Source organism: Staurois parvus, unplaced genomic scaffold, assembly GCF_062004578.1.
Source record: "Staurois parvus isolate SC_StPar_1 unplaced genomic scaffold, SC_StPar_1.0 ptg000261l, whole genome shotgun sequence".
Taxonomy (NCBI): Eukaryota; Metazoa; Chordata; class Amphibia; order Anura; family Ranidae; genus Staurois; species Staurois parvus.
This window is the reverse complement of record NW_028318057.1, coordinates 1,340,289-1,366,170: the sequence shown is the minus strand read 5'-3', so window position 1 is coordinate 1,366,170 and position 25,882 is coordinate 1,340,289. Positions and strand designations below refer to the sequence as shown.

General features: G+C 41.0%; 1 protein-coding gene across 3 annotated transcripts in view; it reads right to left on the bottom strand.

Annotated features, from left to right (window-relative positions):
• Window positions 1-25,882, bottom strand: part of USP49 (ubiquitin specific peptidase 49) — a 109,949-nt gene that overhangs the window by 30,963 nt on the left and 53,104 nt on the right. For 2 of the 3 annotated variants that reach the window (XM_089681159.1, XM_089681160.1), the window contains exons 2-5: window positions 25,430-25,558; window positions 16,670-18,002; window positions 16,321-16,525; window positions 15,750-15,858 (exon numbers count right to left, since the gene is read on the bottom strand). In XM_089681159.1, the coding sequence (XP_089537285.1) occupies window positions 15,750-15,858; window positions 16,321-16,525; window positions 16,670-17,986 (1,631 nt within the window). In that variant the 5' untranslated portion in view covers window positions 17,987-18,002; window positions 25,430-25,558. Of the gene's footprint in view, window positions 1-5,265; window positions 5,314-15,749; window positions 15,859-16,320; window positions 16,526-16,669; window positions 18,003-25,429; window positions 25,559-25,882 lie in introns of all 3 variants that reach the window. The other variant, XM_089681158.1, reaches the window with a different exon arrangement.

The window sequence follows — 25,882 nt, the reverse complement described above, 5'->3', positions numbered from 1 at the left end:
TGGAACTGGCCAACTTGCAAGTGCTCCTTGCAGACTTTGCAGAACTCTTGGTTTTGTATGTGAACCATGCAAAATCTACGACGATGAACGTCTCCTTGCCTCGAGAAGCCCAGGCTTGCATTCAGGCTCATTTTCCTTTTCAATGGTCCTGCACTCTGCTGTACTGGGGGATAGTCTTAACCCCTACTTATGAATCTCTCTACCAGGCCAATATCCCACCGTTACTCCACCAACTGCGAGCACTACCTTCTTCCTAAAACACGATGTCCTAAAACACGATGTCCTGGCTTGGCCAAAATTACTTTATCCCTTCTGCATCCTCCCAATTTGCACAGCTTACTATATTTTACGCATATTGCGGCCATATTGTGGCCCTGTCTGGTGGCCTGTCGATTGTTAATATGGGTCTATAATATGATCCACTTGGTCACACAACCTAACCTATGGAAAAACCCAGTAGAGATCCTCTTACATAAAAAGATAGCTAAGGTTCCCTGGCGATCCCGCATCCTGATTGTGTTCATCCTTATGGCAACAAAACAGACCATAGTGTGTGCGTGGAGGATGCTGGGTCTCTTTTTTCAGGAAGTTAAATTTAGACTCCAGGGATTCCTTATTGAAAAATTGATGGCAATATTGGAGCACAAACATGACAAATTTCTCTCTATCTGGCAACAACGGTTGAACTACCAACCAGTTTCTTGTTTCAAAATGCGCTTGCTCCATCTTGGACTCTGTACTCTCTCTTAATTGCTCCCCTTTCTGCCCCTCCAGGGGCAGAAGGGTGCCTGCTGCTATCCCATGGTGAAATCCCCCCTCCCTTTCCCCCCTTTTTTCCTCCTCTGTTCTTTCTTCCTTTGCTTTTTCCAACTATCTCTCTCACTCTTCAATGTTTTTATTTGGTGTAACTCACATATGGGCTCTTTTTTCCTGTGACCTAAAGGCCCTTACCTTTTTTTTTTCCAAGAGACTTTTTCACTGCATCACCAAGGTCAAATTTTCTTTAATGACGCTCAATACATCCCTTTTTCTACATAGACCTAACTTACCACTCATCTGACCAGATTATAGATTCTATACCTCACTTTTCCCTTCTTTCCTTAATTATTTATGGAGATCTACTGCAGGGACAGGTTGTATGATCTTTACCTTAACCATATTCTTTATGTATCTGTTGTACTTGTCAGTAATGCATTATCCCTTATGATCTCACTTTACAAAGCCTACTCTGTAAAAGTACTTTTCAATAAAGCTCTTTGGTACCAGAAAACAAAGTAAATGGACTAGAAGTGAACTTGACATTGGTGCTTGTGCTTTTGTGTGTGGTTCTTCTGCAGGCTGTAAAAGTTCAAGTGACGGCCTAACTTAAAAGCTATGATGGGAGATTACAGCATGCTCATGAGAAGAGCTTCATGATGACACCTGTAGTTTGATGGGAGCCCTGGCAAATTCATCACACCTTCCTAATACATTTCCTGCCTGTCCTTCCTTCTTTTTTTTGCTTCACTGCTAAACATTTTCATAAGGAAAGAGAAGATTTCTTAGAAATGAACTGCTACCCAGTGGAGCCGATTTATGTAGCGTGCAGCAGAGGCTAGGGTTTTTGCCCATGGAAACCAGCCTGATTAACCTTACCCTTCTGAAATTAGAAAATGTAATGATTCTGACTGCTGCCTGTTGTAGAATTTAACCTCTCCACTTTCCTTTCTGCAGCTGTTTTAAGTTGACCAACTCATTAAATATTAAGCTGTTCAGGGAACAAAGAGGTGTTTCTAAACATCTGTCCAAAAATATTCTAGTATCGTTTTACTGTTCAGGATGATGAAGCCTCTGAATTGGTGCATAGAAATGGAAATTGGCAGAACTGGTAATTTTTTTATTTATTTATTTATTTTTTTTTTAACGTTAGCGTATGGCAACTGAAATCTGGAAAAGCGTATGATGAAAAACTATTCTGTGTCTTTATGAAACTCTGATCACTTGAAGAACAGCAATATACTGCATTTGAGAGGCGTGAGGTTTGAACATCTGATCTGACATTTCAAACAGAATCTGCCGCTTTGTCTGTGGTTCACTGAACCAGAAGGCATCATCAACAGTTTTTTTTTTTCCTTTAACCTTTTCACAAGGAAGAAAGTAACAGATACATCACAGCTATCCCTCTCTTGTGTACAGCCAAGGAAATATATATCATGCCTGCGCAGCCATTTCTCAACTAAACAAATACATTCTTTTCAAACAAAGCAAAAAGGTCTGCTGAAATCCTTTTAAGTGAAAGTTCAAAGACCGGGCACTGGCAATTGAACATGGAGACGGTGGACTGTGTTTAGCCCTTTAATGCTTAATTTACTGAACAGTATTCAGCGATGTCACCCATATTTTAAATAATCTTTAACATTTCCAAAGAGATCATGGGGATCATGTATATATTTACAATTTGAGCAAACACCGTGAATGTTACATTCAAAATAAAATATCAAAAAAAAGGATGGTGGACATTTCTTCAGCAGTTTTCTTTGAGCTAGTATGGTCATATCCATTGTTGGCATGTGACCCACTTGATGACTCCATGAAAAAAGCATGGGAGGGATAACGTTCCCCATTATAAGTAGGAGATGTGTTCCCCCTTGTAACAGTAGTAAGGGTTCAAAGAGTTAAAGGATAAGTTGACCTTTTTACAAAAACTAATAAATGCACATTTTCTTGCAGGTAAAATTATTTTTTAAAAATTATATAATAAACAGCGCAAAACAATACCCAACAAATTTCACATAATAAAAGGAATAAAGTGAAAAACTCATATTTTGATTTAAAGTGTCAAAAAAAAAATAAAATTACACACACACACACACACACACACTTATATAAAAAGCTTTTCTCCAACTTCAGAGTGCTTCACCAAACACGAATAAATATGTATTGTGGTTATCCTTCTGTGATAAGTGCTTCCACCATCCACCAGTGAAAAACCAACATCGCACTCACCAGATAATGGCGAGTAGCACGCCTTTTAGGACTTTTAGGGATCCTATACCCCCTCTTATAGCCTCCAGACCTCCATTCCACCACACCAGACTAGGATGATTCTTCCACCTCCTTTCTCCAAAACCGCTCCACCGTTGTGCCAAAGAAGAAAATATTACATATAGTGTGATATTGTTAATGACCTCCTCTTACATCTATAGTAATAATGCCAGGTCACTCATGGTTCACAAAATCATTAAAGGCTTTTTATTATATAGCCTCCATCGGCCAAACACAGTCAAATACCATGCAGGATCAATTGCAGAAATCCCACAACTTGCTGTGCAGAGGATGACCGTATGTGTGACAGACAGATCCCAAAATGGCCGCTGGAACGCACCGCTCGGCGTGCGTTCCACTCACCGGAAGTGACGTATGACGTTCAAACAATGGACCGGAAGTGCGTCAATGCGTTTCACCCCTTCCACTGGGCGTTCGCTTGATTGATCCTGCATGGTATTTGACTGTGTTTGGCCGATGGAGGCTGTATAATAAAAAGCCTTTAATGATTTTGTGAACCATGAGTGACCTGGCATTATTACTATAGATGTAAGAGGAGGTCATTAGCAATATCACACTATATGCAATATTTTCTTCTTTGGCACAACGGTGGAGCGGTTTTGGAGAAAGGAGGTGGAAGAATCATCCTAGTCTGGATGGAATGGAGGTCTGGAGGCTATAAGAGGGGGTATAGGATCCCTAAAAGTCCTAAAAGGCGTACTACTCGCCATTATCTGATGAGTGCGATTAATGTTGGTTTTTTCACTGGTTGATGGTGGAAGCACTTATCACAGAAAGATAACCACAATACATATTTATTCGTGTTTGGTGAAGCACTCTGAAGTTGGAGAAAAGCTTTTTATATATATATATATATATATATATAATTTTTTTTTTTTTGACACTTTAAATCAAAATATGAGTTTTTCACTTTATTCCTTTTATTATGTGAAATTTGTTGGGTATAGAGATTATATATATATATATATATATATATATATATATATATATATATATATATATATATATACACACACACACACACACACACATATATATATATACACATATATATACACACACACACACACACACTTTTTGGACACATTAATTTTGGACACTTTAAATCAAAATATGAGTTTTTCACTTTATTCCTTTATTATGTGAAATTTGTTGGGTATTGTTTTGCGCTGTTTATTATATAATTTTCATGATTTGGTGTTTACACTAGTGCACAGCAGCATTTCAAATTTTAGGGGTGGGGATTGTTCTGTGGAGCAGGAGTATATATTTATAAAATTAATTTTTGTTTCTGGAGCCTCTAAAGCATTGCAGCAGCGATCAGCAGATCGCTGGTGCCATGCAGGTCTCCTGCAGACCTGTCAGTATATCTGCTTGCACAAACAGGCAAGCAGATATACTGACAGGAAGGATCAATGAACTATCACAGCGCTCCACAGCACCTTAGTAGTTCATTGAGAACTACAAGCTAACAGCCGCAAAAAGCTGTCAGGACTTGTAGTTCATTCATTCATTTTTTTTTTTTTTAAATTGTGACAGCTAGCTGGGAGGAGAAGATCCCCAGCTAGCGGCCACAACGAGGAGCGGGGGCTGGTCCGTTCATAACATGTTACACCCTGAATATAGGTGTAACATGTTACGAAAGGTGAACTTATCCTTTATTAGAAAAAAGGAATAAAAAGTGAAAAAATAAGAAATTGAAAACAGACACAAAGACGTAACACATAATGGGGTAGATTTACTAAAACTGGAGCAAACAGAAGCTGGCGCAGTTGTACATGTAACCAATCAGCTTCTACCTTGTTCAATTAAGATTTGACAATAAAACATAGAAGCCGATTGGTTACTGTGCACAGCTTCTGTGTACTCCATGAACGAGGCAGGGGACAGAAATGACACATTGTGCTCTGGACGGAGACGAGTACACACTATAGAGGGATATGCTTTGTACATATTCCATATCTGAGGCTTACAACCATTTTAAATGAATGTTCATGTCTATAAAATATTTTTTTTCCCCTGGCATTTAGGAAAAATGGCATAGCTATATAGCATGCAAACTGTGTGCTGGTCCCCTCAGAGCTTCAAAACGCAGATCAATTACTTAAAACAAAGCACATAATATTGCCAAGATGTGACAATCCCATTTCAATCAATCTAAAACAATCTGCAATAAAAGGGGGGGATTGCACTTTCAACCCTTTTCATAACACCTCTCACCCTTTCATCCTGTGTTTGAACACCCTTCTGTTACAAGTGTGGACAAATCTGAAAAAAAAAAAATCATGAGAAAAAAAAAAAAAAAAAAAAGCCCATATTTTTTTCTGAAAAAAAACTTGACTGAAAAGAAATTGGCATCCATTCATGTCTGTTCCATAGTTAATACAAATCAGACTGTGCTTTTGATATATTAAAACAAATGAAAATGGCATTGACAAACGATAGGACCCGTAACCTAATATTTTGTTGCACAACGTTTAGAGACAATTACTGCACACTAAAGATTTCTGTAGCTCCCAATTAGACTTCTGCACCATCCAATAGATAGCTTGACCCACTCTTTTTGGCCAAACTGCTCTAGCTGCCTCAAGTTTGAAGGATGCCTTCTCCAGACTGCGTGTTGCAGGTCTCTCCATATAAGTTCTTTAGAATTCAGATCAGGGCTCATAGAAAGGCACTTCAGAATAGTTTAATGTCTTGTTCTTAAATGCATTTAGCTGTGTGTTTTGGGTCATTATCCTGTTGGCGGATCCAGGACCTGTGACTGATGCAAAGCTTCAGACACTGGGCTATATGTTTTAATCTAAATGTTTTAAAAAGATTTCCTTGACAGTCTTGAAATTTCATTGTGCCCTGCATATATCTTAGGCACCCCATGTTAGACACAGCACAGCAGCCCACAAACATCAATTACTCTCCTACATTTTTAAAGTTTCACAGTTGATAGCTGTTCTTTCCTTTGAAAGCTTAAATTTTGTTTGTGATCATAAAGCGGATTTGACAAAAAGCTTCAGTTTTGTCTGTTCAAAGGATATTCTTCCAGAATCATTGTGGATTGTCAATATGTATTTTAGTAATCCTCCTGGGTTTTCTCTGTTTGAGCCCACTGTCGCTCAGAAAGTGATTGATGGTGCAACCATACACTGATGTTCCTTGACTATTGTGTTCAGCTGGTCTCTCTTTGGAAATTTCCTTGCCTCTTTGTCTACCCTTTGTACTATTATTCTGTTCAATCTGGGGACGATATTGCTCCTGCAGCCACATCCAAGGAGGATGGTTACACTCCCATGGCCCTTAACCACCTCAATACTGGGCACTTATACCCCCTTCCACACTTTGAATGATAATTACTCATGCAACACTGTACCTAAATGACATTTTGTCCTTTTTTCCCCCCAAATAGAGCTTTCTTTTCATGGAATTTAATTAGCACTGGGTTTTCAATTTTTTTTACTGTAAATTAAAAAAGAGCAAAAAAAAAAAAAACCACAACAGAAAAACAAAGACAAATGTGTTTTTTTTTTGTTATAAAATTTTGCAAATAAGTAATCTTTCTTCATAAATTTGGGCCAAAATGTACACTGCTACATTGATTTGGTAACAATAGTCCCAATCAGCATGTATTATTTGGTCTGTGTGGAAGTCAGTCTACAAGCTATGGTACCAATCATTGAAAACTGAACACACCTGATGTACTAATTCCTTGAGACACTAACAAGCCAGGACAGCACAAACATCCCCCAAATGACCCCTTTTTGGAAAGCAGACATTCCAAAAGGTATTAATAAGATGCATGGTGAGTTTTCTGAACCTGTAATTTTTTCCCACAATTCTTTGGAAAATAAGTAAATAAAATGTGTTTTTTTTTTCACAACTGTTATATTAACAGGTTATTCCTCTCACACAGCATATCCTCTTCCCGCCCGGCTTATGGCCGAATGACGGCTGGCAAAAACACTCACCTTTCCGGGTGGACGCCATATGGCATCCTTTCGGGCATGCACAGTTTGCGCGCCTGCAGAGCCGCGCAGCGGCGCGATCTGACACCGGCCGTGTACCTCGGACGTGGCCGATGACAGATCTGAGTACCGACCTAGTTGCCAGTTGTATACAATGGATGGCTTCATTCATGCCATCCATTGTATACTAGTGTGTCTAGCTGTGAATGGTTACAGCGATCACAGGCACAAGCTGGATCAATCACAGCCCAGCTGTGTCATGTGATTAGCAGTGGCTAAATCACAGCTAAGCACAAAAACAAAAAACAAAAAAAACCCTGAATGAATCGATGTCATTCAGGTAAATGCTTGCTTATAGCAAAGTAATTCTTTGCTATAAGCAAATTGTGTAAAAAAAAAAAAAATACTGATCATTTCCCCAAGGTAGTACAATGTTACTATGGTAACATTGTAGTACTTTGGTCATAGTGAAATATGAAATAAAAAATCTTAAGAAAAAAAATGTAATAAAAAATTTAAAATAAATTTTTTTTTTTTTTCACAAAATAAAAAAAAAAAAAATTTCATACTGTCACCAGTCAGTGTCCCTGATCACTGCCATGCCAGTTATATGATGATGCTGTACTGCACTGGTGACAGAATGTAAAAAAAAAAAAAAAAAATTTGTGAAAATAATTTTTTTAATTTTTTCATTATCCGAAAAATGATGACAAAAAAAATACAACTTCAAAAATCTCACCATGCCTCTTATGAAGTACGTCGGACTGTCTACTCTGCAAAAAGGGGTCATTTGGAGGATATCTGTACTGTTCTAACATTTTTGGACCTCAAGAAATTAGATTGGCTGTGAGTACTTGATCAATATTCAGATCTATACCATAGTTTGTGAACTCTATAACTTTCCTACAAACTAAAAATTACATCCTAATTTGGGTTATTTTCACCAAAGACATGTAGCAGAATACATATTGGCCTAAATTTATGAAGAACAATTATTTAATTTGCAAACTTTTATAACAGAAACAAAGAGAAACGTTTTTTTTTTTTCAACATTTTCGGTCTGTTTTTGTTAATTTAGCAAGAAATAAAAACCCCAGTGGTGATTAAATACCACCAAAAGAAAGCTCTAGTTGTGTGAAGAAAATGATAAAATTTTAGTTTGGGTACAATGTTGTATACCCGCGCAATTGTCATTCAAAGTGTGAGCGCTGAAACCTGAAAACTGGCCTGGGAAAGAAGGGGGTAAAAGTGCCCAGTATGGAAGAGGATATGCATACTTGCAGCTTCACCCCAAAACACATTATGCTGCTTCTTCTGAGTATGGGGATGCCACATGTGTAAGACTTTTTCACAGCCTGGCCACATAAAGAGGCCCAACATCTCAATTTATGCCTCCAGGCGTTCTGGAGGCATAAAATGACACATCTCAATTCCTGACTACCTATTACAATTATGAAGGCCCTGGAGCACCAGGACAATGGAATTACCTTTGGATGCCTGCTTATCTTCTAGGAGTGCTGTGCTGCTTGCACTCCGCACTGTGCTACTGGTGGATGCCTGCTCCTCCTCAGATCTCCTGAACCTCTTTGTTTGGACCCTCTCCTCCTCAGAATCCGTTGCTGACCCACTGCTTTCAATTGGCTCATACTCAGAATCTGAGTCTGAAAGAGTTCCCCACTACTCTTGTCCGTCATACTCAGTATCTGGAAAGCTTCCTCACTCGTGTATTATTTTGTTTAGACATTTTGATGTTCACTGGTACAGATGTTGATTTGACACTGGTACACTGTCAGATATTGAGCACTGGTAAACTGTGACAGATGTGGATTTGACCCTGGTAGACTGACAGTTGTTGATCACTGGTGCAGATATGAATTTTACACTGGTACAGCGTGATAGATGTGGATCACTGTGACAGATGTGGATCACTGGCACTGTGACAGATGTGTGATTGGACACAGCCGTCATGTGATCAGAAGGGCCAATCAGAAAGCCCTTCTGCCGAGCGGTGTTGCACTGTGTCCAAGGGACACAGGCACACAGCTGCGGGCCACGAGGCCGCGCTTGTGCGCATGTTCTGAAGGACGTTCCTGAACGTCCACTCAGAAAGGCAAAGCTCCCACCTGGCCATTTATGTGCAGTGGCTGGGTGGGAAGCGGTTAAAGTGTTACTAAACCCACAACAGTATAATCAGTCTGTATATGCAGTAAAGGATGCTTGTTAAACTCACTGTGGAACCTAAGGGGTTAATCCTCTACATCAGGGGTCTCCAAATTGTGGCCTGCAGGCCGAATGTCGCCCTTTGCTTGCCTTTATCTGGCCCTTGGGGCACTATTCCTTCCACTGATGCAAGGCATTATTCTGACCCCAATGAAGGGACACTATTCCTCCCACTGACACCAAATTATGGGATACTATCCTCCCACTGACACCAACAATGGGGCACTATAACTCCCACCAACAACAATTTGGAACTATACCTCCCAATGACACCAACGATGGGCTACTATACCTCCCATTGGCATCAGCAATGGGGCACCATACCTCCCACCAATACCAGCAATATGGTAATTTTTTTTTTTTACTCCCACTGACCACCAGGCCAGTTAACACCCACCAGTGCCAGGGCATTTTCTACTCCCACTGGCCACATTCCGGCCCCCCTAAAGTTTGATGGCCAGTAAACTGGCCCTTTATTTTGAAAGTTTGGAGACCCCTACTCTACATGGGTTAAAAATACTGTTTGATCATGAATTCTCTGATCTTCCCCTTCTTCCAGCGTCTTCCTCTTATCTCCTGATAAGACATTGTGTGGAGACACTCTGCACATGCTCAGTTTGGTGTGTATTGGGAGAGTGCATGTGATCAGCACAGGGCCAAATCAGACAGATGTCAGGGATTTTGCACCCTCCGAGAGCAAAAGAAAACTCCTACAAGCTTTAACGTGCTCTTCTGGACACTGATAGAAGTCACAAGACTGCTCTAACTACTAAAAGGAATTTAGCAGTTTATATTTACCAAAATAATTGCATTTTCATGTAGTGTGTACTGTTGGAAACCAGATAGAGTGAATTTAGGGTTCTGGGTTTAGTAACATTTTAAACTTGTTAATCGTTACATCTGTAATTGCAAAAAAATTGACATGCTTGGAGATAGTCTTATAGCCTTTATCTTTGCTTTCTCTGGTATCATCGTGTGCACTGCACTAAACATGGACCAAACAGCAGAGTGACTACTTTTCTCTATTCAGCTAGGCTGGTTGATTACAAGACTGAAGATAGTAATTACAGAAAACAATTAGTATGAAATCCCACTTTGATCCAAAGATTTATAATCTTTTCTAGGGGTACCAATAAATCTGTCCAGGTCATTTAAAATATATCTTTGTAGAACAAGCAACAATACATTTCTTTTTTCCCACCTTCCTGACCAGGCCATTTTTTGAGATTTTAACTGACAATTGCATGTTCATGCAACGCTGTGCATAAATGCAATTTATGTCTTCTTTCCCCACAAATAGAGCTTTCTTTTGGTGGCATGTGATCACCTGTGTGTTTTTAATTTTTTACATAACAAAAAAAAAAAAAAAAAAAAAAAAAAAAAGCTCAACAGTTTTGAAAAATCAACCCCCCCAAAAAAAACAAACAAACAAAAAAAAAAAGTATATATACACTGGAATTCTTATTTTTTTTATACTAGTAATGGTGGCGATCGGCGACTTATAGAGGGACTGCGGCGGGCATTCTAACACTGGATGGGAACTAACTGCCACTGACATTCCAATGTCACGAATACAGTGATCAGTGCTAATACAAATCACTGACACTGTGCTAATGATACTGGGCAGGAAGGGGTTAACATCTAGGGTGATCAAAAGGTTAACTGTGTGCTGTCTTACATAATGTACTGTGTGTTTAAACTAGGGAAACATGCTGCTGTGCATTTCTCTGCTGTGCCGAGAAATACACAGCAGCATGTTCTTGCTGGCAGGAGAGAGACCTGTGCTGTTTACACACAGGTCTCTCCCTTGTCAGTGTTACCCGCTGGGTGCTGGCGGCGACTCTCCGGCTGGGACCCGGTGACTGACATCCATAGTGCGCCCCCTACCCGGACATGCAAATCACGTGTACATGTGCGTGTGTGTGTACAGTGAGGAACAGAAGTATTTGAACACCCTGCGATTTTGCAAGTTCTCACACTTAAATATTGGAGGGGTCTGAAATTCACATTGTAGGTGCATTCCCACTCAGACAGAATTTTAAAAAAAAATTCAGGAAATCACATTGTATGATTTTTAAAGAATTTATTTGTCTTGCACTGCTGAACATAAGTATTTGAACACCTGAGAAAATCAGTGTTAATATTTGGTACAGAAGCCTTTGTTTGCAATTACAGAGGTCAAACGTTTCCTGTAGTTCTTGACCAGGTTTGCACACACTGCAACAGGGATTTTGGCCCACTCCTCCACACAGATCTCCTCCAGATCTGTCAGGTTTCGGGGCTGTCGCTGAGCAACACGGAGTTTCAGCTCCCTCCAAAGATGTTCTATTGGATTTAGGTCTGGAGACTGGCTAGGCCACTCCAGAATCTTGATATGCTTCATACGGATCCACTCCTTGGTTATCCTGGCTGTGTGCTTCAGGTTGTTGTCATGTTGGAAGACCCAGCCACGACCCATCTTCGATGCTCTGACTGAGGGAAGGAGGTTGTTGCTCAAAATCTCACAATAAATGGCCCCATTCATCCTCTCCTTAATACAGTGCAGTCGTCCTGTCCCCTTCGCAGAAAAGCACCCCCAAAGCATGTTACCACCCCCATGCTTCACAGCAAGGATAATGTTCTTGGGATGCAACTCATCCTTTTTCCTCCAAACACGACGAGTGAAGTTTAGACCAAAAAGTTCTACTTTGGTCTCATCTGACCACATGACTTTCTCCCATGCCTCCTCTGGATCATCCAGATGGTCATTGGCAAACTTCAGACGGGCCTGGACATGTGATGACTTGAGCATGGGAACCATCCGTGCAATGCATAATTTGAAACCATGACAGCGTAGTGTTCTACCGACAGTGACCTTTGAAACTGTGGTCCCAGCTCTCTTCATGTCATTGACCAGCTCCTCCCTTGTAGTTCTGGGCTGATTCCTCACCTTTCTTATCATCAGTGATACCCCACGAGGTGAGATCTTGCATGGAGCCCCAGTCCGAGGGAGACTGACAGTCGTCTTTAGCCTCTTCCATTTTCTAACAATTGCTCCAACAGTTGATCTATTTTCACCAAGCTGCTTGGGAATTGCCCCGTAGCCCTTTCCAGCCTTGTGGAGGTCCACAATTTTGTCACAGGTGTCTTTTGACAGCTCTTTGGTCTTGCCCGTGGTAGTAGTTGGCGTCTGACTGACTGTGGGGTGGACAGGTGTCTTTAAAAAGTTCAGACAGGTGCTACAAAGTTAGATTAATGAGTGGAGTAGAGGTGGACTTTTTAAAAAGGCACAGAAACAGGTCTTTGAGAACCAGAATTCTTGCTGTTTCTTAGGTGTTCAAATACTTATGTTCAGCAGTGCAAGACAAATAAATTCTTTAAAAATCATACAATGTGATTTCCTGAATTTTTTTTAAAAATTCTGTCTCTCAGAGTGGGAATGCACCTACAATGTGAATTTCAGACCCTTCCATGATTTCTAAGTGGGAGAGCTTGCAAAATCGCAGGGTGTTCAAATACTTCTGTTCCTCACTGTGTGTATGTATATATATATATATATATATATATATATATATATATATACACACACACATATACACATATACACACACACACACACACACACACACAGTGGGGCAAAAAAGTATTTAGTCAGCCACCAATTGTGCAAGTTCTCCCACTTAAAAAGATGAGAGAGGCCTGTAATTGGCATCATAGGTAGACCTCAACTATGAGAGACAAAATGAGAAATAAAATCCAGACAATCACATTGGCTGATTTGGAAAGAATTTATTTGCAAATTATGGTGGAAAATAAGTATTTGGTCACCTACAAACAAGCAAGATTTCTGGCTCTCACAGACCTGTACCTTCTTCTTTAAGAGGTCTGTCCTGCACTCGTTACCTGTATCAGTGGCACCTGTTTGAACTTGTTATCAGTATAAAAGACACCTGTCCACAACCTCAAACAGTCACACTCCAAACTCCACTATGGTGAAGACCAAAGAGCGGTCGAAGGACACCAGAAACAAAAATTATAGACCTGCACCAGGCTGGGAAGACTGAATCTGCAATAGGCAAGCAGCTTGGTGTGAACAAATCAACTGTGGGAGCAATAATTAGAAAATGGAAGACATACAAGACCACTGATAATCTCCCTCGATCTGGGGCTCCACGCAAGATCTCACCCCGTGGGGTCAAAATGATTACAAGAACGGTGAGCAAAAATCCCAGGACCACACGGGGGGACCTAGTGAATGACCTGCAGAGAGCTGGGACCAATGTAACAAAGGGTACCATCAGTAACACACTACGCCGCCAGGGACTCAGATCCTGCAGTGCCAGACGTGTCCCCCTGCTTAAGCCAGTACATGTCCGGGCCCCTCTGAAGTTTGCTAGAGAGCATTTGGATGATCCAGAAGAGGATTGGGAGAATGTCATATGGTCAGATGAAACCAAAATAGAACTGTTTGGTAGAAACACAACTTGTCGTGTTTGGAGGAGAGAGAATGCTGAGTTGCATCCAAAGAACACCATACCTACTGTGAAGCATGAGGGTGGCAACATCATGCTTTGGGGCTGTTTCTCTGCAAAGGGACCAGGATGACTGATCCATGTACAGGACAGAATGAATGGGGCCATGTATCGTGAAATTTTGAGTGCAAACCTCCTTCCATCAGCAAGGGCATTGAAGATGAAACGTGGCTGGGTCTTCCAACATGACAATGATCCCAAACATACCGCCCGGGCAACGAAGGAGTGGCTTCGTAAGAAGCATTTCAAGGTCCTGGAGTGGCCTAGCCAGTCTCCAGATCTCAACCCCATAGAAAACCTTTGGAGGGAGTTGAAAGTCCGTGTTGCCCAGCGACAGCCCCAAAACATCACTGCTCTAGAGGAGACCTGCATGGAGGAATGGGCCAACATACCAGCAACAGTGTGTGCCAACCTTGTGAAGACTTACAGGAAACGTTTGACCTCTGTCATTGCCAACAAAGGATATATAGCAAAGTATTGAGATGAACTTTTGATATTGACCAAATACTTATTTTCCACCATAATTTGCAAATAAATTCTTTCCAAATCAGCCAATGTGATTGTCTGGATTTCTTTTCTCGTTTTGTCTCTCATAGTTGAGGTCTACCTATGTTGCCAATTACAGGCCTCTCTCATCTTTTAAAGTGGGAGAACTTGCACAATTGGTGGCTGACTAAATACTTTTTTGCCCCACTGTAAATATATATAAAATATATACATACATACATACATATATATATACACACACACACACACACACACACACACACACGATTTTGTGCAGCCCTGGTGGTAGGCAACCGGTTAAAGAATTTAATTCTTTATTTATTGAAAGGAATCAACAAAGCCACATTACCATGCCGGTCACAAAATCATGAAAAGTGTCATATATAACAAAGTGTTAAATAGAACAAAACATCCCAATGATACATGTATGGCACCATGCTGTCATATCACAAGCCCATACTGACCGAATTTACAAGAGGCAGCAAAAAAAAAAAAAATATATACAAAATGGGTTGCATTTCCATAGCATTATCGATACCCGATTTTTCCAGATTTTTTAAGAAAAGAGATTGTGACACAGATGGGCTAAGGGGGCACCTAAAAGATAAAAATAAAAAAAATAAAAAAAATTGGGGGAGGGGGGCGTTTCAGGGGAGAAAGGAAGTGGAAGGAGGATAGAATTCTTCTTCCTGCCTGACAACCCAAAAGAACTGACAAACAAAAAAAATAATAAAATAAATGATAGTTGTTTAGGAATCTGGAGGCTCTGTTGCTGTTGTGTTTGCTAGAGGCGACTGAACCTTGTAGAAGAAATAGGGGGACCAGATCTTCCCATAATTATCACCCTGTTCTTTCATGGTCATAGTAAGTTCCTCCACCAATTGGATGTCCTGGATTCTAGAAAGCCAATGGGATCTAGTGGGGGGATCTGGGCTCTTCTACAGCACCTGGATACACTCCTTAGCAGCTGTTTCAGCAAGAAGTTTTTATACTTTTTGTTAGACATAGGGGTGTCATGCAGCAAGGAAGCCAATAGGGATTCTTCCCAGTCACAGCTGTAAGGACTTTTATTTTTTGTTCGACCATGTCCGAAAAGTTTTTAAGCTTAGGACATTCTTTCACTTTCTTTAGGACATACCAAAGGAATGCTGGTATACATAAGAATATTGTTTTTAATGGCATCACTTTTCAGGAGAAATGAAGTAATGCTTCAACAAGCTGTAAAGGTACCAACACATTTGTCCACTTCTACATATGTTTTTTTTCCCCCTATCATGAGCTTTGGACTGCTGTGGCCCTCAACTGTTGCTACAGAAGGTTTGAAAGAATGGGCCAGACTTCAGTATGGAAACCTGAAGATTATATCTGTATACCCAGGGCCCTCTGAATTAGCTATATCAAGTCTAAACCTGTGTTCATCTCTACATCACGTTGCATGCACTAAAATAAAAAAAACTAGCAATTAGTGATTAAAAAAAATAAATAAAAATAAAATCACTATTCTTACCTGAAACGCTTAAGATGCAGCCGCAGAACCTGAGGTAGTCTGAATATCATAAGTTGTTTCTTTGCCTCGCTGAGCACAAGGGGCTTTGGGGATGACTTTCGTCTCCGACCTGAAAGAAATTTGAGTTAGCTATCCAGCTGCTACAACTGCACAGGTAAACCAGAGAACAACGCAAACGTTTTTTTTTTTTTCAGCATTTCATTATTTAGAAAAGCAAGCAGATACTTGACTATGGGTATAGTAACAATGTTTTCAAAATGAGAAAATAGTAAAGCTATTTAAACCTAACCGTTTAGGAAATAATAGCAATCTTTAGTTGGCACTGCTTTTGACCCATTGATGAATCTGGCTTTTTCAGTTGTCATATATTGGGAGCACGTCTCTATTACTTTGTTTTATCTCTATATTACCTATGTTCAAAAATTTAAATTCATATAAAATGAAAAGTTCATAGTAATAGGACAGTACTGCCTCGTGTTCAGGGTCCTCATTTGAGAATATCACACATTATGCCAATTAGAGAGACAAAGAAAACTTTTCTATTGAAGCTGTGACAGATAATACCACTCACTATTACACTGGTCACAAGCATAAATTCTTCCTTCCAAGGCCTCAGTTTCTGTAAACTTGGATAACATTTCGGTAAGAGTGCACTCAGTAGTAGTGACTGGAGCAATCCCCTTTTCTAGGCAGTGATAACGCTCAGGAAATTCCAGTGACAAATCCCAGAACGGTTCAACTGTATCAGACTTATAACTGCATGTGAGACACGTAACCTGTGAAAAAATAGAAGACATACATTCATGTAGTTGCAAGGGTCTATTCTGGAAAGCAAAATGCGGTTTGCTAAAAAGTAAGAAAAAAAAAAGTGCACAGGTGGGAAGTATAAAAAGAACAGTAACTAAGAAAGGTGTTCTCACCTGACTGAGCAGTTGTCCATGGAATATTGTGTTCACTACCTTTAACACCTGTTTGGTGAGCTTCCGCTGGGAAATGGGGATAAGTATTCTGTGTTTGCTGCCCTCAGACTCCAGTTCTTGTTGCACTTTATCAAGAAGCTCACATAAGAACTCCTGAGCATCTTGCTGGTCATATCCCCTAAAGGCTGGAATTAGGTTCCAAACAGAGTGCAGCATGGCAAAGGGCGAAACCAGCGCCCATTTCCCTGACCACATAACTCGAAAGAGGGTGTGCAGTTCATGGCAAAGAGAGAGCTGCTTGGTGCTGGGTTCCTTGGTTTGAATTAGCTCCAAGCTCTTCTTAAGTGATGACCCCCCATTCAGCTTAAGGCCCCCAGATGGGCACTGTGCACCACTATCACCCATACGGTGCTTGCCATTGGTGCCTTTTCCTAGAAGTTCCTCTTTCTCACAGGGATCCAAGGTAAGGAAGCATTCCCTGAACTTCTGTAGGTGACTCAGTACCTGTAGTATGGAGTTCATGTAACAGGTGTTTCCGAGATTGCGAAGTCCTGTAACTCCTGGGGTCACATTGGGCCGTATAGAGTATAGCTGATTAAAGCGCCTTTGAGCCTCTTTTCTTGAAGCCGGGCTGCTGGTTGTCATGTCCCTGAATTTGCGGGGAATAAGGCTGTCCCTGTGTGTGTGTGATAACAGACGGGCACTTTTCCTTGGAGGGGTGTTTGCTAGCTCTTCAAGAAGACGCCGTTTCACCTCTTGACGCTTTAACCTAGCTTCTTCTTTCTTTCTCTCCAGCTCAGCTTTCTGTCTCTTTTCCTCCAATTTAAGCTGGCCCCTTGAACTTTTTTCAAACCATTGCCTGAGCGCTTTTGCTAGCAGCGTATGGCGTCGATGCCGCAGTGCTGTGAGCATCAATGGTTGCCCTTGTGACTTAAGGCCATCAGACCTCTCAATAGCTATAGTTTGTGAACGTAAACTTCTGCGGCTGGATGTTTCCAGCTTTTGACTTCGTACAGCAGACAGCGCACTTCTCAGTAGCTTTAGGTCACCCTCTGGGTTATCATTTAAAACATAGTCCTGGCACAAATAGCAGAAGACATAAAGCTCATGCACCTCCATAACCAAAGGGTGTCTGCTCTCTTGGAAGTGGCGCAACGCATGCTCCTCAATGTAGCGTCCGCAGGCCACATGGGAACACTTGAGACAGGCCCATATGGATTCTCTGGTATCACAATCCACACAGCGCCATTTCTGTGGATTTAATATTGAGTGGTCTTGGGCTAAGCGCAAGCGTCCCACGTGTTTACATCGATCCATGTCTCACAGCAAGAGCCTACAGAGAAACAAAAAGTAAGAATCACAGAAGTTTGTAAAAATATTCATTTCAATTCTACAGGTTGTAACATTCAAAAGAACCGATGTTACAAAACAATCCAACCAACACTTGCAACACTAAAGAACATACATACTTGTATTTAAAGAGCATACACAATTTTTGTGTAAAAAAGAGACCCATGTCACTAGACTTATGTTAACAGACTTTTGGCTACGTATATACAAAAATGTTAACTGTAGCAGAAAATATATCAAACTTAATATATCACCTAATTTTAAGGGAAGGCGAAGTTGATAAAAGCAACTGTATCAAATACATCCTTCTCCTCAGTTTGTGTGAACGAAAAGAGGGGTATAATAAAATAGACTGTAATGTTAATATTATTATATTGAATGGAATCTTGTGGCTGACAGATACCTGTGTAAAAGAAAATACTAGAAAAAAGTAATGGTGAATAAATCACCAGAACCAGAACAAGAGGACCTTGTTAAAATGAAAGGGATGGGCAGATATATGGCAGATGAGGTTTAATATTTAAAAAAAATGCAATGTAATAAGCTTGGGAGATAAAAAAATATGCATGTAAAATTACTCACTAGGGGGGAGAACCTTTGGGGGATTCCAGGATGGAAAAGGATCTGGAGGTCCTTGTAGATCACAGACTCAGCAATGTGCAATATCAAGCTACAGCAAGCACAGGTAACATAGTATTATTGTGAATTATAAAAGGTTATTTAGGATATAAAACTATAATTCTTGAAATCTGGTTCAGCCACATCTTGGGTATGCAGTCTGGTCACCAATCTTCAGGAAAGATGTCCTTGAACAAGAGAAAGTCCATAGAAGAGCAATGAATCAAATATGGGGCTGCAAGACCTCAGTTATGAGGAATGACTACTAAAATTCAGAAGCGGTTCAATTTTCAATTGCGTATGGGTTTTTTTTTACGGTTACAGCAGTAAAAATGTTTGAACTCCTTTCCACAGTTAGTGGTGTCAGCTGGGAGTGTAGATGAGGGAACTGTGAGGTAATAAGGATTCAAACCTTTACAGGTTTATTAAAAATACAAATTTTAAACAATTTGAGCTAATCTAGAGTAAGAAGGGGAATATCTATAATAAGCTTCCAGAAAAATGAAAGAACCGAAACACAAGTCCCCCAGTGGTAAAAGGGAGTGTATAGGGGCACCAGAAGAAGACACCTGAGAAAAAAAGAGTGCGTGGCCATGGGACGCTAAAAAAAAAAAAAAAAAAAAAAAAAAAAAAAAAAAAAAGAAGAAGGAAGAGTAGTCAAGGTAGAAACCCCACCCTGCATCACTCAAGGCAACATGCTTGTCCCATGCTCATCAGAAACATGGCCAATCCCCAAGGTGAGATATGGACAGAGACCCAGAACATTGCAGCCGGCACATCTTCACCTTCCAGAAGTGATGACAAATTCTCTGAGAGGTAAACTCGTGAGCCTATGACATTAAAAGAGAAACCCAAACTGACAAGCCCCATCACCCAAAGGCTGGCTTTCAATAGCTATGCCATCCAGCCTTAGGCAGTAACACAGATTGGCAGACCAGTCCCTGGGAAGGGTGGTCCGCCCAAAGAGACGACGATCAGGGAGCATTGGTGACTAGCTGCACATGTTGATCAACCACAGACCAGTCTGGAGCCACTAGGATGACCAGAATCCCTTTGGTCTCACATCCTGCAATCCCGTGAAGCAGAATGAGGGAGCAGCCAAAGATGAGGGTAGCATAAAAGAGAAGATACTAGTCCCACGATGCCAGCAGCACAAAAGGAAACATGCAGATTTGTATCCTCACCTTCATGGATGCCAGAACTCCCCCTAAGAAAGAGGCCACCACCAATGGATGGATTCCAGCTTGCACCTCTGAACCAGCATGAAGCAAGGCAGATCTCTTAGATTGCGTATCAGAGGAACCCTATCCATTGTCGGGCTCGTGAACAGCATGGAGCACAAACCCTCTGAACTATACTAGCTCGCAAATCCTGACAATTACCCCCTAGCGAAAGAGGTCCTGCATGAGGCACTATGGCGGAAGAAAGAATTTCTCTGGAGAAGGATGCCATGCTACCATGTAGCCAGACACAATCAGTTTGCAGACATACCCATCAGAATCAGGGAGGTTCACGGCTTGAAAACTTGGTATAGAGCATAGGAGAAGAAGCTGCTGCAAGTGGGACAATAGGATACAGCAGCAGGGGCACAAACCTGCAATGATAGCAGCCGGATCGGGCTACAAAAACATGGCCGCTGGCTACAGCCTATGTAAATGGATGCCTCTGCCATTAGCTGAACAAAGAAGCAAGGCAGGAACCCAAAATTTAACATGAGGGCACTGTGAGGATATGCCTACCATGGCCCCGCACCAGGCTTGCAGGCAAAAAAGACAGAACGTAAGGGCAATGCCCATAGGCAAGATAGCAAAACGCCACAGCCCATCCAGCAGGCCACAAAGCTGCAGCCTAAAGTGAAGGCTACCATGACCACATGGTGTGCCCACCTGCAAGGAGGCCCAGCGGTAACGCCAGGAGGCAGCCCAGAGCATTCAAAGCCACAATAGTGAGTGACATACACCACATCGAGGGTTCAGGAATGTCCTGCACATCTCCCGCAACAGCTAGTCCTGCACCCACTGGGGAAGGGGGTGGGGGGGGGTATTGAACACAGATTTCACCCGGGCACCAGTTGATGCCCTCAGGCAAGCTAAGAGGACACACTTCCTTCAGGGGACCCAAGCAGGACAGGTGGAGGCACGTTGCAGGTAGGCGAGCCCTGCATCCTAGGGAGAGGGGGCCTGGAGCCTACTTAGACCAGGTGGGAAGGAGGAGAATCCTATAGGGACCAACCACCTACTTACTACTACTGCATATACTTACTCATCCACAGAAGTTGCAGGCAACACTCAAAGGATAGAGCCTCCTCTCCACCGACGTGGGGGGGGCCTGTGGGCCAGGGAAACACTTACACAGACAATAGGCTCCTGGTCATAAGTATCCCTGTGAAGCATTTAAAACAGTGGCCTGCTGTTGGAAGGCAAAATATTTTTATATCAGACATTAATGGATTTTTACTGCCTGGTTAACAAAGGGCCTGTTAGACATCACCTTGGAATGTCAGGAAAACAAGATTATAGAACAAGGTGTGTATAACAAAAGATTGCATACCAGAATCCTGATCCTGGAAGGTTGGTGGAGGACAGTACCATACTTCCTGGTAATTCTAAGACAGCCCCTTAACAGTTATGGATTGTGACTCATTGGACAGAGGACTATATAGACCAGGCAGGGGGCATCAAATGGGTGGTGTTTGAGTGCTTTAAGATGCAAGGCCCAGCCATGTTTTTCTCTCTATCTTCCTTGAACCCAGCCATGATTCAGGACACACAGGATGGACTTGTGTAACATATAATCTCTGCTCTTTTATTTCCATTGCTCTATATTCTTTTAGATTTCTATGTTAGCGTTCTACTTTTTTTGTTTATAAACAAGACCTTTTCTTCTTTGAGCATTGTGTTTTATTTTATAGCTACTAATATCAGAGCTCTGATAGACTAGCTAAATATAGGAAAAGACTAGTTAGTACATATTAATCATTTAAGTAGAGGGAATCCAAAAACCACCAATTTATTTCACCTACTCTTGTCCAGGATGGGGCATTATTGCAGCCAAGTGCTGAGCTAGCGGTCTGCGCATATTCATTGTCATTGGCCAGACTGGGGTGACCACTGGATCTAGATTATCCAGCCCGGCTGTTGATTGAAGCTCTCCACTGGAAAAAATCCCAAGAAGAAAAAAAAAAAGAAAAGCTATGGAACAACAGGTCCCAGCACAGAGCTAGTTCCTTACTCCTGAACACTAGGCAGAAATATCTGGATTGCCTATAGCAGAGAAGGGGTTTAATACCAGCTAAAATTTCCAATAGGAGGTGCTAGTTTTTGTTTTTTTTCTGCCTAGTGTGCTACTCCTGTAGGTGGTGATATAACCCTATGGTCAACATTCAGAAGAGCTGTGTCAGTCAATGAACGCAAGAGAAAAAAAAACATTTTACTCCACTGTCATTCTGTCTTATTAATTTTATTACAGGTACTTATATAGCGTTGTCAATTTACGCAGCGCTTTACATATTTATTGTATATTCACATCAGTCCCTAACCCTGAAGGGGTGTACAATCTAAGGTCCCTAACTTACATTCATAGATTCCTATAGTAGGACCAATTTAGACAGGAACCAATTAACCTACCAGCATGTCTTTGGAGTGTAGTAGGAAACTGGAGTACTCAGAGGAAACCTATGCAGGCACAGGGAGAACATGCAAACTATAAGCAGGTGGTGCCGTGGTTGGGATCTGAACCAACGACCTTAGTACTGACAGGCGGAAGTGCTAACCATTTAGCCACTGTGCTGCCCATACCTTATGCAGAATACCAACCTTGCTGCCTTTTCATTTGGGCCCCATCTACATCCTAGGCCTACAATGTAATGGAACTGAACAGTGAATTTGAATGAAATGTTTGTGTAGGTTCTAATTTATCCATATTATGGTATAGTTAGTAGTAATTGTTCACATTCAACTGAACTTGTTCTGTAATGTTGAAGACATTTCACAGCATACAGTATCCTAACCACTTCTTCAGCTCTAGTGAGTGTCATAAACATAGTCCAGCATTTAAAGCCACACAAATGTCAGAGTCACCTTAATCCAATCACTGCGGAATATGTCGGGTGACGATTGTGTGCAATACGGACATGGATGCTGTACATGACAGCCATCTTGTTAGGTCTCAGCCATGTTGTTTCTCCTGTGTTCCCTCCTCCCTTTTGAATGGAATTTATAGCTGAAAGTTGAATAGAGGTCAAAAGGGCCTCTAATCCTAAATAAAACACAGCTAGATGAAGCTCCAGGGCTGTAAACCGCTAATTAGTCTGGTGCAAGAAGTCTGCTTTGAAAACCACTTTCCTCTGCCTGATTGTAAAACAATAACTCAGTCAGTCAGTCATGACCTATTAGGCCATTAGGGCTAGAGCGTGCCACAAAACGTACATTCCACAGGTAGACATTTTTCATACAATTCATAACGTTCAGCAGGAACTGGGCACATTAATATTAGGTATATATTTGGATAGATCATTTTAATGAGTCAAACAAGGCCTTACATGACTATATTAGCACCTAGAAAATAGAAGCAGTATCTTTCCTCCTGGGTGACAAGGGTACGCTGTGTTTGGTATCCCTGCATTTGAAATATCATTCTGAATATTAATCTTCCAGTTGCTAGGATGCCATCTGTACCTATTGGAGGTTATTAACCTTAGTATGAAATTGTAAGGCTACTTGCTCATAAACTTACCTCCTAGCATCCCATCCCCAAACTGGATGATTGGTCATTTGTTCTCAAGTGACACCCCTTTAATATGATAGAAAAAGACTGACAGGCTGGAGAAAAAACAGCTCCCGTTTAACATCAATCAGGAAACATCTAACGGACTGGAAAGCCAAGGCAATCTGTTTGTTCTGACAATTGAAGTCTGCTAAAACCAAGGATCGAGATCGGCTGGTCCTTCGGTCACGAGTTGGTGAGAAGGGCTGGGGTGGGATACCGCGTTCCATCACAGCAAGTGCCGATTGTCCAGCAACAGAGTGGAAGATGTGGAGGTTTTGGAAACAACCACCATGTTCTAGTTACATAATCTGATCCCTTGGATTCAGGAAGTCTGCATACATGTGTTAATGCTTAGATTTACATGGCTAAAAGGTGCAAAGAGGTGCGCTTTCAGCCATTTATGTCAAACTGGAACAACAATTCCTAAACAGGGGGTGGGGGCTTTTGACACCATAGGGTAGATTTACTAAAACGGGTGAACTCAGAATGTGGTGCAGCTGTGCATGGTAGCCAATCAGCTTCTAACTTAAGCTTGTTTAATTAAGCTTTGGCAATAAAACCTGAAAACTGATTGGTTTCTATGCAGAATTGCTCCCATCTGTCTTCCACATAATGCCATTCAACAGCACTACCCTAGTGATTTACAATTCACATTTGTTACCATATAAATAGAAGAATAAACATATGAGCAGGCTACCTGACAAGGCTTAGGAAATTCACAGACTTTCTAACACAAGGCTTGGCACATGTGCAGACTTCCTAACACAAAGGACAGGATTATGTAGCTAGAAACAGGGTAGTTGGTTTCACAACTTGCACAACTCCCATCCTGCCAACTCCCAACATCTGCCTTGACACATTCTATGGTAAGTGATAGTTGTTCAATACTAGCTCAGGTACTTTACCTTTATTTCAGCACTACTGTTAACGTAAAAATGTTTTTGAACAGATCAGGTTTACTTTTACTACATTTCGCTTTTTAGTCTCAACTGTAACAAAACAAAAATATGTAAAAAGCTCTATAGATTCCCTTTTTTAAAAGTCAAATTAATTATTGCACATAATCCCATTTAGCAGCACTACCCTGGTGATTTACAATTCACATTTTAACCATGTAAAAAAGGAAGGAGTAACAGTCTTTTATTCCAGCAAGTAGATCACTTGTCTCATTTTCATGATTTTCCATACATACTACATGCCCGTTTATAGAAATCATTAGCTCAAGATCAAATTTAGACAAAGAATTGAACGACTCATTCCAGGGACCATTAGTATATAAATCAGAAAAGGGACCTACTCTTGCTGTGCTGTATCAAGCCTATGAAAAGAAGGCAGGGAAAAAATAAAAATGGTAAATAGATTCTGCTGGGGTGGGTAGCATTAAGTGAACCTGTGTTTTGCCCTTTCACAAGCAAAGCACAGATTTACTTTAAGGCTTCATACAGATCTCACATTGTGGGAAAGAATTCCAGTTTGCGGTTCTGAAAGCACAATTTACACGCAATTCCTTGTGTCACTCATATGGCAGCCTTTTCCTTTCAATGGGCTGTCCTAGGTGTTTCTGTCATTCAAGCTTAGAATCGAGCGGGAAAATGCGTACGTAAAAACTGCGTTGTCGTGAGACAATTGTGGAGGATTTGCACGACGTTTGAGGAGCATTTAACAATAATTGTGCCCAAACGTGCATGGTGCACTTTACCGCGATTTGGAATCATAGGGAGAATCACCGATTCTGCCAGCAATTCCAAATTGCTTAATGTGAAATTGGCCAAAGGTGACATAGTGGGGAGAAGTGTTTCTATACACAATGCTTATGGCTTGCATAGTATCCCCAATCAAGACTACCAACTTTTGCCTCATTAACATCTATAAACTGCATCAACTTAAAACTAGAGTCTGTAGAAAAATAACAAATGCTAATATTCACATAAACTTTTGTTTTAGCTTTATTTAGATTTAAAAAACCCTGGAAAATACCTAAAAAACAAGAACATTTAAAAAAAATCCAATATAGAATTTAGTTACCTGTTAACAGGTTCATTAGAAATTCCTCGCAGAGATGGTGAAAGTGGAATCTGGTTTCTCTCCATGTCAGGTAATCACAGTACATGCCCAGAAGAACTGTCTACAGTCCCATGTGAGAAATGAGAGCACCTTTGATAAATCACAAAGGAATAGACACTGCATTAGAGGTCGAAATAACAGCAAAAAAGGTCCTAATAAAAAAAATAAATAAAAAGTAAACTTGACCGGTTTAAAAGCTCCTGTTTGGACAAAGGCTTTTACCTGGTGTGTTGTCAATTGTTTAACTTATTCCCGTTTAAAGATTTTTTTTTTATTTTAATCAGCGCTGCTGTGCATTCCTTTTCCAGTGTCATAATTTAGACCCTCTTTGTGTGACATTTCCTGTAACGGACACCTAAGAGAGTTCTATGTGCAGCTTGGTAACTAGTCCCCCACCAATACCCCCATGTGGTC